The sequence below is a fragment of the Ochotona princeps genome, chromosome 13, assembly GCF_030435755.1.
Source record: "Ochotona princeps isolate mOchPri1 chromosome 13, mOchPri1.hap1, whole genome shotgun sequence".
Lineage (NCBI taxonomy): Eukaryota > Metazoa > Chordata > Mammalia > Lagomorpha > Ochotonidae > Ochotona > Ochotona princeps.
This window is the reverse complement of record NC_080844.1, coordinates 17419172-17435442: the sequence shown is the minus strand read 5'-3', so window position 1 is coordinate 17435442 and position 16271 is coordinate 17419172. Positions and strand designations below refer to the sequence as shown.

Below are 16271 nucleotides of genomic sequence, written 5' to 3'. Positions count from 1 at the left end.
TAGAGCATTCTGTGGATGGGAGACAGAACAATGTTACGTTTAACATTTCTAGTTTTTGAAATTTTTAGAATTAGGAAGGTTTTTCTCCAGGTTAAGCCAATTTTTACTTAATTCGACTTCAGAACAGAAATTGAGGTTATGATATCCATCAGACATTCCAGTTCCTCTCCTCATCTTTCTCTTACTTTTAAGATCTGTTTATCTTGGGGCCTGTTGCAGTAGCCTAGCAGTTAAGATCCTCACCTTGTATGCGCCAGGATCCCATATAGGCACTTGTTCTAATCCTGGCAGCCCCGCTTCCCATCCAGCTCCCTGCTTGTGGCCTGGGAAAGCAGTTGAGGACCGCCCAAGGCCATGGGACCCTGCAGCAGTGTTGGAGACCCAGAAGAAGCTCCTGTCTGCTAGCATTGGATCGGCTCAACTCTGACCATTGTGGCCACTTGGGGAGTGAATCAGTGAACGGAAAATTTTCCTCTCTGTCTCTCCTCCTCTCTGTATATCTGACTTTCCAATAAAATTAAAAAAAAGAAGAAATCTTTAGAAAAATATTTATTTATCTTTATTTAAAAGTCAGATTATTTACATTGAGAAGGAGAGGTATAGAGAGATCTTCAGTCTGCTGGTTCACTCCCCACATGGCTGTAATGGCCAGAGCTGAGACTGCTGAAGTCAGGAATCTCTTCCAGGTCTCCCACATGGGTACAGGGACCCAACACTTGAGTCATCATCCTCTGCTGCTTTCCCAGGGCTTAAGGAGGAAGCTAGACAGAAAGCATAGCAACCTGAACTAGAACCAACACTCAAATGGGATGGCGGCGCTGCAAGGCAGAATATGAGTTTGTTGAGCCACCACACCTACCCCGTCGTTTCTTGGTTTCTATGTGTTTGTGACTTTTTTGGTATATAGATAGAAATACTGAATTATTGATGATTTCTTGCAAAATTGAATCATATATTACTATAAGATTTTGATGAATTTTGGAGATTACAGTAGACCTTCTTATACTCATGCGGTGGTAACGCTAGAGTGAGCTTTGGAGCAAGAATCTGCAGATTTTTTTCATCCCATTTTCATTTAGAGGGAAACAGTTGCATTTACTGATTAAAAGTTAGACAGTCTAACATGTAAATGAATAAATGCAGGGCAAAATAAAGAAAGAGACTAAAAAAAGCATAGAGGCAGGAGTAAAATTAAAATAAAATAGCAGAAATGGGGGATTGAATTTAAGACATGGTTAATGAACAGCAGACATTTTGTGGAAAGCAGACCTAAATTTTTTTATAACGAACCACAACAATCAATTTAAAATAGAAGCACCAAGGGCCCTGCGAGGTAGCCTAGTGGCTGAAGTTCTCACTTTGTGTGTGCAGGGATCCCATATTGGTGCCGGTTCTAATCCTTGCAGCCCTGTTTCCTGCTTGTGGCCTGGGAAAGCAGTCGAGGATGGCCCAAAGCTTTGGGGTTCTGCACCCATGTGGGAGACCCAGAAGAGGTTCTGGGCTCCTAGCTTCGGTTCAGCACAGCTCCAGCCATTGTGGCCACTTGGGGAGTGAATCATTGAATGGAAGATCTTCCTCTTTGTCTCTCCTCCTCTCTGTATATCTGACTTTCCAATAAAAATAAAAATAAATCTTGGGGCCCGGCGGCGTGGCCTAGCAGCTAAAGTCCTCGCCTTGAAAGCCCTGGGATCCCATATGGGCACCGGTTCTAATCTCGGGAGCTCCACTTCCCATCCAGATCCCTGCTTGTGGCCTGGGAAAGGAGTTGAGGACGGCCCAAAGCTTTGGGACCCTGCACCCGTGTGGGAGACCCGGAAGAGGTTCCTGGTTCCCAGCATCGGATAGGTGCAGCACCGGCCCGTTGCAGCTCACTTGGGGAGTGAAACATCGGATGGAAGATCTTCCTCTCTGTCTCTCCTCCTGTCTGTATATCCGGCTTTCCAATAATAATAAAATCTTAAAAAATATAGAGGCACCTAAACTCTTTAAAAAATTTGTTGATGACTATAAATCTGCTCAAGAAAATGTGCTTGATATACATCAACCAAAAAATTTTGTTTACATTTTTTAGTTGTATAAAAATTTTAAAAAAATAGAGTGGAAGAGGAATCTGTAGAAGAATTATTTTCCTCCTTCCATGAAAATGAGTGGCCACTACTCTATTCAGTAACGAATAAATTCAGTTGGTGCACACTACTAATATTAAGCTTTAATTTTGTTCGTTATAAAATTAAGTGAAAGTGCTGCTTTAGTTTAACTTAAAAATAGGTTGAAACTATCTTATTATCTTTACTATCACAACTTTTATAATGAATTTGTTATCAACAATTTTTGCTTTTTTTTTTGCAAATGCAAAAAATACTACTGTGCAAATAGAATCTGTAGATTCTTTTGTGCAATGATAGCGGGCTTTTGTCAAGAATTAATAATTCTGAGACTCTTCAAATAATATTGCATCATGTTGCTTGCCTTCAAGTTAATGAGATCCTTTTTTGGAAAAATTTGTAGCAATGATTACTATTGAAAAGGAAAGGATTGTGACTCTATTTTTCTGTTTTATGGTTGCAGAATTAAACTTTATAAGCATTTGTGTTAATAAAGTGGCCAGCAAGATCTGGGTGTAGAATTTGTCTTCTGAGAATCAGTACACTTCTATGTAGCATGGAACTTCAGAATTGTTCCCATTTCTTTGCACAACCTCTTGTGGAGTTCTTGATTCAGTCTTGGCTTAGTGTATTTGGCAGCTTGCATAACAGTAGGTTTTTTTTTTAAAATTAAAGATATTTAGTTTTTTTGGAAAATCAGATTTACAAAGAGGAGACACAGAGAAAGAAAGCTTCTTCTCTAACTCCCACGCGGGTGCAGGGTCCCAAGGCTTTGCACCATCCTTTACTGCTTTCCCAGGCCACAAGCAGGGAGCTGAAAGGGAAATGGAGCAGCCAGGATACAAACTGGCACCCATATGGGATCACAGCGCATACAAGGTGAGAACTTTAGCTACTAGGCTACTGTTCTGGACCTGATTTTTTTTTTTTTTAATGGGAGTTTCCTCTTGCAGAGGCTGTGATTAAAAGCTTGGTAGTTGTGAAGTGGTAGAATACCTTCATAATTGTAGATAAGATTCCTTTCAGGGTTGATGTTAGATAGAGTATTACAGGGTGTCCTGATGAACAAAGCAGTGAGTGGCATTAACAGAGATTTCTGCTCTAATAAAAGGACAGCAAAACCCATTGTGTTGTCATAAATAAAGGTTTACTTTCTGTCAATAGAATACTGAGAATTATTAGGATTAGTTTTTTTTGAGGGGTGGGGGAAAGAAGCTTCACCAGTGTGCAAATGTTCATGCTTCTTGAAGTTTCCAAAAGGGACTCTAAAGCAGGAATTAGTTTTTAATTTTTGTCATCATACATACATTTGATAAAAGCTGATACGTGGCCATATGGAGAAATCATATACTAAAAAGAGGTGCTACTTAGAAAACTTCTATGACTTCTTCATAATTTTAGGGGAAAAAAGGTCATTGTTTTTTGAATGAATGGTAGTGAAACATTTTACTTTTTCTACAAAATTATAAATATATTTGAGTATTTCTGATATACTTTATATTTGTGTGATTTTAGTGTTTGTTTAGAATTAGCCTATCAGAGTTGGGGCAAATAAAGGTTTTTAATGGTAGAGATCTAGGCTTTTTCTTACTAAGCTTACTCTCTTTTCTTTTTCTCCCTTTTCCCATACACGTGCCCACGTATTTAAGCATATATACCTATCTTAATTTATTTCTTAGAATAGTTGTCTAGGTGATGCTAGTGGTGAAAAGTTGCCCTATTAGAAGGAGTTGGGATAGTCCATCTTCTGATGTTCAGGGATTAAGAATCAATCCTGGGCCTGACAGTGTAGCCTAGCAGCTAAAGTCCTCACCTTGCACATGCCGGGATCCCATATGGGCACCGGTTCTGATCCCGGCAGTTCCACTTCCCATCCAGCTCCCTGCTTGTGGCCTGGGAAAGCAGTTGAGGACAGCCCAATGCATTGGGAACCTGCACCCGCATGGGAGACCTGGAAGAAGTTCCTGGTTCCCAGCTTCAGATCGGTGCAGCACCAGCCGTTGCGGTCACTTGGAGAGTGAATCATCAGATGGAAGATCTTCCTCTTTGTCTCTCCTTGTCTCTGTATATCTGACTTTGTAATAAAAATAAGTAAATCCTTTTTTTAAAAAAGAATCAATCCTATAGATATTTAAGCTTCATTATAGTTTCTTTTTGTTTGTAGTTCAAATTGTATCCAAGACAAGTCTCTCTAACAAAAAAAGTGATTTAACTTGTCAATGGGAAGACAATGCTAGGCATTAAAATTGGAAAATATGGTCAATTCAGTTTCCCTATAAGGTGAAGAGAAGACACATAGTGAATTGGCAGTTCCCGTGCGAGATTGTTTTAAAGCAGACTGTAGACTTTGCGGACTCTTGAAAGCAATATGGCTCAAAATTTTTACATATCTTCATCAGAAATGGTACAAATCAGGTGCAAAGTTATTGAGAGGAAACTAACTATAAAATGTAGCATTATGTTACATGTATACCTTAGGTTTTAATACCTTAATAATACCTTGATTTAATGCTTAAAATAATTCCTTACAGTTGAAATGATGAGGGACATCAAAAAACTGATAATTCACTTTTTATGGGAAAAAAAAGATTCTGAAGGTGACATAACCCCTTCATGGAAGGTGACAAACTTATAAATAGGGAGTCAACTCTTATACTTCCCCAGGTGTCAGTCATTTGTACACTTGGTATTTTCCTTTATTAAAGTGTGACATGATTCCAAAGAAAGCCTTCAAGAAAAAACAAATGGCGATAGGCATTTATTTTGGAAGCATTTCCTAAACTTTTTAGTTTAGTAAAATAGCTACACTTGTATGATGTAAAGCAGCTCTTTCCCTTTTCTTGTCTTCCTTCCAGGATGGTGTCAAATAAAGGAAGCATTGATTTTCTTTTGCTGTGTTTTCAAACCAGTTACTACATAGTATTCCATTATAGTATTCCATTATACTGTGAACTATGTATATAAGTTCATCAAGCTTTTGTTTTTTGAGGGCTTCAATCCTCTTGAAGCAATTTAAAGTTGGTCTTAAGAAAATTTTTCAAAATTTATTTATTCAAGCAAGACAGAGAACTCCTATCTGTTTTTTGACTCTCCGATGACCATAACTAGGAACCAGATCCAAGACTCCCACATGGTTGGCAGAAATCTGTTTGACTAATTATCTCTACCTTCCCTGGTCTGCATTATGGAATCAGGGGCCAAAGCTAGCTGTCAAATCCAGACACTTCAGTATGTATGTGAGCATCTTGACAGATGAACTTATAGGCCAGTTGGCTGTCTAGAAGCCTGTTTAGTTTTCTGGGGAATTCTGTTTATTTAATTTCTCTGTGTTATAACCTAATGACATTTTTTTCTTAATTCCCTCTTATTTAAAGCAAAACAAATTATTAAAAACTTATTTTTCTTTGTTCTTTTAAGATTTATTTGTCAGGCCCAACACAATGGCTCAGTGGCTAAATCTTTGCCATGCACACACCAATATCCATATGGGTGCCAGTTTTTATCCAAGCTGCTCCACTTTCCCATCCAGCTCTCTGCTTGTGGCCTGGGAAAGCAGTAGAGAATGGCCCAAACCCTGGGACCCTGCACCCATGTGGGAGACCAGCAAGAGCTCCTGGCTTCGGATTGGCTCAGTTCCCGCCATTGGTGCCACTTAGGAAGTGAACCAGTGGACAGATCATCTTCTCTGTCTCTCTTCTCTGTACATCTGCCTTTTCAGTATAAATAAATAGATCTTTAAAAAATAATAAAGTGAGGTTTGTTTATAAAATAAAGGGGTTACACAGAGAGAAAGATCTTCCATCCACTGGTTTACTTCCCAAATAGCTACACACCAGGCAGGTCTGAGCTAGACCAAACTTTGAAGCTGTGAACTTCTTCTGAGTCTCAACGTGGGTGGCAGGGACATGAGTCATCTGCTGCTGCCTTCCCAGGCTATCAATAGGATGCTAGATGAGAAATGGAGCAACCGAAACATGAGCCAGGGTCCATATGGGATGCCACTTGCTGTGCTGACTGCCAGCATTCTTATTATTATTGCTTATTATTTCTCTTACATGCTATTTAAGTGTGTTACCCACTTGTAACATGCTTGCAGTTTGAAGGTTCCCAACATTTATTTAATTCAAACGTTGTGATATAAATGATGAAGAGAGATCTGCAAGTATCAGGGCGTCTGAAGTTGTGTAATAGCTCAAAACGGTATCTCCTAACCTTAAACTCATTTGATTTTTTTTCTACTCAACTTCATTTTACTGTTGACATTATTTTTCTTTATTATTGTATTCCCCACAGTATGAATAGAAACTTAAAAAGAAAGGAAATGGGAAGCTTTTGCTTTATAATATGTAAGCAACACTTTTTTAGTTTTAGATCACATACTTAATTCACAGTAGCTTAAACAAAAGGATACATTGATTGACTATGTGGTTGAAAAGCTCTGAGCTGTGTGTAGGTGCTCAGTAGCTCAGGGATCTCTCTCCTCCCTGTCATGTCTGATCGTCTTTCTTCTGTATATGCTTTATTTTCATAGAGGCTCTCCCCAAATCATGGCAAGGCATGATTCTTAGTAGTTTTAGTTTGTATTCTACCTGCTTAGTGAGAGGAAGGCTACAGTTGGAGCAAAAAATGTCAAGTTGTGTTCTTATTTCCTTGAATTAGAACATGTTCCCATTCTGGAACCAAAAATGCTTGACAAGGAATGGAATTTTCTGGTTTTGTTTTGTGTGTTGAGATTAAGAAAGAGGCCCAACACCCTCAGATCCAGAGTCAATCATAGCATGCTAAGAGAAATCAGGGAGGGAAAGAGGGTGTGGACGGAGAGGAAAACAATCAGTTGTCTGCTTCACGTTTTCAGATTCTGATGTTTATACACTGCTATTTAACATATGGCTTAGAATTATTTAGAAGTAAAACCCTGTAATAACCCTAATTTTAAAGATTCTTCAGAGATGGAAGTAGTAAAATTCAGGGCATCTGAGTAGAAGGTTTAGCTAAGAATCACATTTAGACGCAGATCCTGGTCTTGAACAAAGTAATTATGTGCAGTGTGACTGCTTAAAAATAGAGGTGATAATACATATCTTACAAAATTATAGCAGGTGGAATATATCTGAAATATTGGCAAGTAGCCATATTTCTTCATTTGTTGAATTGCTTTCCTATAATATTCACACTATGATTGTTCTGAAATGCAAATTGTAAAACTTCAGGCAAACATTATTATATTGAGGTATTTATCTCCATTGTTTCTGAATCTAGAAGTGCCACTGAAAATGTTAATGAAGCAGAAAATTACCTTTTTAAAAAAGACTTCATTTATTTGAAAAAATTGCAGAGAGAGAGAATGCAGTCTTCCATCTGCTAGTTAATACCCCAAATGAGCACAGTGGCTAGAGTTGGGTCAGCTTGAAACCAGCAGCCACAGGAACTTCTTTTTGAGTGTTCCATGTGAGTGCAGGGGCCAAATTACTTGGGTCATCCTGTGCTGCTTTCCCAGGGACTTTAGCAGGGAGTTCTGCTGGAAATAGAGAAGGCAGTTCTTAAACCAAACCGGTACTCACATGGGGTACTGATGATCACAGATGATGTCTTTACCTACTATGACACCACACTTGCCTCAGAAATTACTGTTGTAATCGAGCAAATCTAGATTGCAGATACATGTTAGAGGTGATGACCTGAGAGTGTCAACATCAGAAGCTGGAAAAAAACAAGGAAAAAATGATAGAAGGCCAGTGATAGTAAAAACCTTTAATATACCCCCACAGAGGCACAAAGTAACATATACACGTGGCTTAAATAATAAAAATCACTCACTAAATGTATTTTTTTTACTGTCCACCAAAGTTATCAATATTGTAAACTCCCTTAATTGCAGTTTAATAAAACTGAAGTCATTTGTTCATTTATGAGGCAGTGTGATATAGAGAAGGAGAGAGATTTTTCATCCATTGGTTCCCTTTCTCAAATATCTGCTGCAATCAGAGCTGAACCACACTAAAGCCAGGAGCCCAGGTTTCCATCTGGGTATCCCACCTGGGTGGTAGGGACCTAAACACTTCGCATTCCATAAAATGCTGTGTCTCATGTGGCCGCTTTGCATACTATGCCTTAGTGCCATCAGTGGTGTAAATAACCTTATACTTTATAAAATTAATCCAAGAGGGGTGTGAAAAGATTGTGAAAAATAGATCATTGAAAAGCTGATAAGTTGGCTATTATAAAATAATAGAAAAGAAACTGAAATAGATGATAGAATCCAGAATTGATTATTTTGAGTAGCATTTTGGAGTCAGATTCTAGATTTGGGTAACAATGCATTTGTAGGAATTGAAAATTGATTTTCTAAGTGAACTTAATTTGTGATTTATCTCCCATTTTTGTGTATGTACATGTATACATGTGTTTGAACATTCATGTACGTGTGTATATATATGCCAGGTAGTTTATTTGCTGATTGATAGATCTCTCATCATTACTGTGCTGCCTACAGCTTTACCACAGTGTTAGGGTTTGCTCCTCACTGCTTTTTCTCAGCTGTGTTTCTTGTAGCAAGATGGCAAGATTTTACGCTAGAATGGTAGCTCGGGAATCTGAGTGCTAGAATAGTATCCATTCTTTTACTTACCACATGTGTGATCTTGCCTCATCTGTCCTAATAGTGTTAGCAACAGTACCTGCCTTGCCTGGTTTTAATCAGTAGTCAGTATTTCTAAAGCCATTATTTGCAGGAATGCCAAGGACATGATAAAGGCTCAGTAGGCAGTGGTGGTGGTAGTTACTAGAAGTTTTGGCCTCTGGCGCCGGAAAAAGTAGTGAATAGTGTATTCCTGGGATTTCCATGTAGATACATCCGACTGAGTGCAGAAAATTTTGCGCTTAGAAGATAGGAATAATGTCACTGAAAGAGATCAGTTTTAGGGTTACTGAGTTATATTGAAAACAAGTGTTGGAATATATCATATTGACAAAAAGGAAAAGTATTTTAGATATCCCTACGTTTAGGAACCAGAAAAGAAGAGACAGCCAGTACGGATAGAAGACACCAGTAGAGAAGTCTTCTGACAGGAGCAGGGAGTTTCAAAATGGCTGCCAAAGGGCAGGATGAGACTAGAGAAACAATAGAAATTTGCTTTCAGCATTGGTAGATGCTTGCCTGTGGCACCAACATCTCATATCCGCAGCAGTTCAAGTCCTAGCTGCTTCACTCTGATCTAGCTGCGTGCTGTTGTGCCTGGGAAAGCAGTGGAATATGACCTAACTGCTAGGGCCCCTGAGCCACATAGGAAACCCGGAAGAAGCTCCTAGCTTAAATCTGTCCAAATCTCGTCATTTCAGCCATTTGTGGAATGAATGAGCAGATAGAAGGTCTCTCTCCTTCCCTCTCTGTAACCCTGCTTTTCAAATAAATAAATAAACTTAAGAAAGGGAAGGAAATAAAAGAAAGAGGAAGCATTAATGACGATTCATATTTTATTTATTTGGGTTGGAAGTAAAAGAAATTTTGTTGTTGGATTGAGAACATGATGCTAGTTTGAGAGGGTTAAGAAGTCTGGAGAGAATGTGGGGTTTTGCTCTCTAAATTGTTTGCTGGTTTTGAAAAAGGAGTAAGGGCTGTCTGAGCCCATTTTGAGGCAGACATAGTAGGTAAGGGGAAACAAAGCAGTTGCTGGAAAAGAGGTAATTAGTAGATTACTTTCCCAGTGTGGAAATTTAAAATTAAACACCATGAAATGCTCTTTGAAATGTTAAGAATGAAGAAGAAATCTTTGGATGGGAGAATGGAATTTTGAGTGTGTTCATATTGGATGATATCTGGGTTTCTAGTAAAGCAGAAGGAACACAAATCATTAAGGGATTACATCTAGGCCAGGATGGCAAAAGATGAGATGAACAAAGTCCTGAATTATGATAGTCAAGAGTTGGTAAGAGTATACTAAAACAAAGTGTAAGTTAACATTTAGTGGACACTGGTTGAGAATATAAGTAATTTTTCTTACATTTAAGACTGGAGAGTCATTGGTGGGAGAGTTGAACCATACGTTTGGAATAAAGTTACTTATTAAGCAGTTTAACTTGGAATTTCTTCGTTAGTGACTAAAACTAGCTTTTATTAGCTTTAATTTACATGAAGAGTGGAAAATTTGAGAAAATGTTGTTTTTAATTTAAAGTTTTTAGTTTAAAGTACAGCCTCTATTCATATATAAAATAAATATGTGAAGGACATAATTTTTTTAGATTAAAAAGTTATAAATTGAATCTAATGAAAATACTGTAAATAAGTCAGCTATATAAAGCAGTTTTCAGTGTATATTCAGGAACTATATTTGAAATATTGTAGTTGCAACATTTATTTTTGTTAATTCTTTTCAAATCCTAGATTACAGGGTATTTCAGTAAGTGTACATCACTGCTGGAAGATGAGACTAGGTGAGGAGGGCGCGCTCAGTGCTGTGCTACACACAAGCAGACCTTCCAACTCTTTAATTTTTGAAGAGCACTGAATGTGAGATTTTGACAAGCAACAGTTATATAGATAAGAATTGCAAAGTAGTCAAGAAGATATGGGAAACTAACAATTATAGTAAAGTATAATAAATAGTTAAAATTTAAATTGTACTTTTGTGTCAGTAGTTTTGGTTCAGCTATACATATAAACTACTTGCCCGGTGTAGTTCATTGTGCATTCTACCCATTCTTTTTCAGGAAGATTAACTGAGTATATTATTACACCTGCCTTATAAATATAATTACTTGAGTCTTAACAACTTAAAGCTTAAAAAAACCGTTTTACTCACATAAATTTGTGCCAAAATGAAGACTAAGAGAAAAAAAATCCAGTAAATGATTGATTGCCTGATTTTGTAGACTTGCATTGATTAAAAAAAAAATTTTATTTAATGTTTCGACTAGGCAGTCACTTAATAAGTTCACAAAAGTATCCTTTTCATTCATCTTCTACCTGCTGTTTCCCTAACATTTAATAGTTGTTTCTACTTGATAAATATGAATAACAAGTTTTTTGAAATTGTGTGAAAAATGTGCTATAATCTATTTTAAGTTATCTTTAAACATTTGAAAAAAATTTTTCTAAGATTTATTTTAATTGGAAAGTCAGATTTACAGAGAGAAGGAGAGACAGAGAAATACCTTGCATCTGCTAGTTCACTGGCCAAGTGACCACAACAGCCAGAATTGAGCTAATCCGAAGCCAGGAGCTTCTGGGTCTCGCACACCGGTGCAGTGTCCCAAGGCTTTGGGCCATCCTCGACTGCTTTCCCAGGCCATAAGCAGGGAGCTGGATGGGAAGTGGAGCTGCCGGGACACCATCTGGTACCGTATGGGGTCAGGTTCATGCAAGTCAAGGATTTAGTCACTGGGTTATCACACCCTAAAAGTAATTTTAATGTTTTTTTAATGCATCTTTAAAAAATTTTTTTTTATTTTATTGGAAAGTCAGATACATAGGAGATACAGAGAGCTCTTCCATCTGCTAGTTCACTCCCAAAGTGTCTGCAATGGCCAGAGCTGAGCTGATTTGAAGCCAGGAACCTCCCCTGGGTCTCCCATGTGGGTACAGGGTCCCAAGGCTTTAGGCCATCCTTTACTGCTTTGCCAGGCCATAAGCAGGGAGCTGGAAGGGAAAGGAAGTGGAACAAATAGCTGTGTTATGTACTGGTGCCCATATGGGATCCTGGTGCATGCACGGCAAGGACTTCAGCCACTAGGCTACCATTTCAGGCCCTTAATGTTGTTTTTGTAACCATTTTCAAAGTAGTAATCCATTACTACTTTTTCTTCAAAAAAAAAAAAAAGTAGAAATAAAATTAAGGCTTTTCTGAAATTACATGGTAAATACAAGTATGAATTTTAAAACTACTAATTAGTATTTTTGTTCCATTTTGAAGAGTTAATATATTTTTATGTCTGTGCATTTGATGCTTAGTCCTAATGAGACGCCTGTTAAGAACATGGTGTTTATATTTTTATCGCCCTCATTTTCTAGAGGAACCAAGTTGGATTTTGCATTTGAATCCAAGTTTAAACTATAGAATGTATGGTTTTTTTCACTATAAGTAAAATATTATATCACTTTTGTCATGATTTGTAGTAGTATATAATCATTTTTTTTACATTCCTATACATTTGTCTAGATAGAGTTAATTATTTTTAAATCATGCTAGGGGGCTTTGTGCTAAAGAAGAAAGAAGGATTTTTGTTTCTGCAGTTTTTAGTATATTGGGGAAATTTAGATGTCTTCCATCTTCTGGTTCATTCTCCACATGGCCACAACTAAGCATGGATGAAGCTGTGAACCGGGTGCTTCATGCAGGTCTCCAATGTGGATAGTGGCTAGACCGACCTCTTAACGTTATCTGGCTTACATTTCTAAATAAAAGTTGTGTGATAGAAAAAAAAAACCCTTAAATAAATGCTTCATTTTTCAGCATCATTAGTGAATACATTGTTGCACACATTGCACTCATTTTCTTTACATCACATAGGTTCTCCTCTTAAATACCACCTGGGTTACATATATTTTAAGCATTTGCAATACTTAAACCTTTCCCAAAACATTCCATGTCTGTAGCATAAGGATGTGTTTCAGGACTTTAGTTAGTGGAATTATTGCTTGTGAACAGTGACATCAAGTGTGTGCTCCTGCTGTGTTTATGGGGCTCTAGGGCCTGCATCACTTTGTGCTCCTGCTGTTTTTGTCTCGTACAGACCTTTGTCTAGTTTGTGTAGTCTACTATGCTTTCTTCTGGAATAGAGATACCCACAATCATGAGGAATTACGTGTTTTGTAATAAAAAGATTCATAAATCCTTGGGGGGAAACCCCAAGTATAAAAAAGCGTTACTGTAGTACAGAGGCCCTTGGCAGGGATTTTTTTTTTTTTTTTTTTTAGTAACATGTCAGTGGCTTTTGTTTGTTGGGTTCTTGGGTCAGAGATTATTATGATCTTTGAATAAATGAGATGTTATAATATATCGTAAGGAAGAAAAGTTACACTGACACTTTCCTTTTATTGGTATTCTGATTTACTCAAAGGTGGATTATCTATTATATCAGGTCAAACTTGTGTGTACTTGCGTTCCTTAATGAGTACAGCTTAGTTACTGTAGCAATTTAGTGAAATAACTGTAATGGAACTTTTTTTTTGAATTTGGCTTCTCTTTTTTTTTTTTCTGTCCACCAGGGAGTAACTATTCCCAGTCAGAGGCGCTATGTGTATTATTATAGCTACCTGTTAAAGAATCACCTGGATTATAGACCAGTGGCACTGTTGTTTCACAAGATGATGTTTGAAACTATTCCAATGTTCAGTGGCGGAACTTGCAGTAAGTGCTCTGAATTCTCGTCCTTCCGTGTATGGAACACTTATCCTATCTAGAAGTATATATAAGAATCTAGAAAAAAAATTTGCCATATTTTGTATTTATGCAGCAGAGAAGAGAGTGTATTTCTGAAATATTTGAGTTAATTACTTAGTTCCGTTGTTCAGTTTATTGGAGCAAAGAAACTAAGAACAATGGGTTTTTATGTTCTTGAAGCCAAATTTTATTTTAGAAAGAAATATTCTGTGCTGCAGCCACCAAGTGCAGTCTGAATTCGACCAGATGAGTAAAAGCCCATTTCGTCAGAAAGATGGCAGGAGAGTGGTAGTGGGATTCAATTTACTGATCTTGGGGCAAGGCTGAATTTAATAGCTTAGGAAGACTAGATATTGGTAGTATCGGTGAGAGGATTTGGTGAAAATGGATCGGAGAAATGAGACACGGCAGTAAACTGAAGTTTGAGTGTAAGGTGGAAGTGAGTCCGTGTATAGAGTTCAGGGAAACCTAGTTTTAGGATATTTTGTTAATGTACAATGTAATCCTGGCAGTATCATCTACCTGTGTGTGGGTTACTCATCCATAAATGAAGCAAATTTGAAGCTTATGGATGTCACCGATGTCTGCCTTCACTTGTTCTGTTTCTCTGACTCTAGCCTCTGGGAACCCAACTTGGATATCCTAACTCCTCTGCTCCCAGTGTTCTTTAGTTGTGCTGGTAGAAAGGGAGAATACACAGAAGGAAATATTATGCAACCCCACAAAACATTGGATGACTGCTGCTTTTTATTGTAGCAGAGTTTTGTAATGCTGGAAGTATTAAATAGAACTGGCAATAATCAGGTTCCCTGTTTAAGAAATATATTGCACCAGCATTTAGAGTAGTTTCTAAATAACATAACCGTTTCACTGTTTTTTTAAGAATTCTGATATTTTGATTATAGTTTGTAATTTGCTAATACTTTAGTTTCCAGCTCTGCTTCTTGAAAATATTAATGTAATTAAATATTTTTCAATTCCTAAGTCAGTTTTTTACCTAGAAAATAAGTCAATTGATGTCACATATTTTAGTCATATAATCACCATCTCCCCTTATTCTCAGAGCAGGACAGTTTTGTCAAAGGCCACAGATTTATTAACACAGCATATTGAAGGTTTTTGAAGAACATTGATTTTTTTGTTTTAACCTCAGTACAATTTTAAGAACTGCTGAGTGCCAGGCCCTGGGCTACTAGAGATGATCGACACAGGAACTTACCCTTGTAGAGGAGAGAGAAAAAAGGAAGAAGAGATTCTTGTTCTTTTCACTAGTATGGGCATCAGTCTAAGAGCCCTGAGAAAGGTATAAGAATATGGAAATAATAAGGAAAAGAGAATATTCAGGTCAATAATACTAGCTGATACAATTTGTTCACAGTAGCTTCTCTATTAAGAATCTGTTCTTGGTTTCACTCTGTGATCCTACATTTACATGCTGGTTTGTTTTCCCTATATGTCCCTTTCTCTTTTGTTTTTCCTTTTTTTTTTTTTGTTCTCACAGTATTACCTTTAACTTCTAGTTTTAAAATTATTAACTACTGAAACCCTTTTAGTCTTTCCTAATTTTTAGTTCCTTGTTTTTGCATTGTGATTTTAAACTGAGTAGGGAATAATGTTAAAAAAAAATGAAGATTATACGCACAAACTATAAATGCTGAATTAACGAAAAAAAGTTTTTGGGGTTGCCAGGCAATTTCACGAAGCAAGTTCAGAGATCTATATTGAACACTTGAAAAATTGTACCTAAGGAAATATTACAGGCAAAAGAAAATAGCTTGGGTGAAGCATAGCAAAAGGAAATGAAGTAGGCAAAAAAAAAAAATACAATGATACAGAATAGTGTAGGAATGGAATGTGGAGTGATTTGGGAGGTGGGGATATCAGAGTTGATTTGTTAAATACTTTGGTGTCGTGATAATACTAGATATTTAAGCCGTGTTTTAAGATTAATTGTATAAAAGTTGTGATTATGTGGGAGAAAATCAGTGTACTAGAAGCCAGTAATGTGACCTGTCTGAAACCAGATGTGTTAGGGCAGTCCAGGGAAAATGATTTTAGGGGATGGAAAGGTATTGTGAGGTTTTTGTTGTCAGTTATATCCAAAGATTTTGTTGAAATTTTGAGTCAGTGATTGACAGAGAGAAGAAAGAAAAATAAATCTGTTAGAATTACATTGGTTTTAAATATATCTGATAAAAGTTAATATCTGATAAAAGCTGTTCACATAAGTTACTCAGTGGATCTTTGAAAGTAAAGGTTTGAATCCAGTAAGAGATACATTTTTATGTTTTACGAAGCACCAGGAAAGAGAATTAAGCCTTACATGTAAACATTGTATAGATTTAATGGCTAGGAAGGCTTGGAGAAAAGCCGAAGGTGAGCAATGGCAACTTGGATTAAAGAGATCAAAAGAAAACTAGTAATGAAAAATGAAGTATCTTCTTCAAAGGTGTCAGGTGTTAACATTCTTTCTCTTACTTGCCTTAGTAGTTCCAAGACAAGGAAAATTGGTTAAAATTAAAAATGATCAATGTGTTTTTCTATTTAGATCGTATCAATATGTATAACCCAAGAAAATTTTGCTCTGATTTTTGTTTGCTAGGTGTGAGTCTCCTCTAGAACACAATCCTATCAAAGCATGTATATCAGAATTGTGTCTTAGAAGTCAACAGGATCATGCAGATGCTGAACTTCTGATAAGTTAGAGCTTATCTTTCCAAAATGTGAAAATCATGTTTTAGAAAAGATTATTTTCCTTGGTGATTATTTAAATTTTTGATTCATTTT

At 37.0% G+C, this 16271-nt stretch overlaps 1 protein-coding gene across 1 annotated transcript in view; it reads left to right on the top strand.

The window, feature by feature from the left end:
• Positions 1-16271, top strand: part of PTEN (phosphatase and tensin homolog) — an 84782-nt gene that overhangs the window by 57153 nt on the left and 11358 nt on the right. The window contains exon 6 of the mRNA XM_058671166.1: positions 13310-13451. Within this exon, the coding sequence (XP_058527149.1) occupies positions 13310-13451 (142 nt within the window). The remainder of the gene's footprint in view (positions 1-13309; positions 13452-16271) is intronic.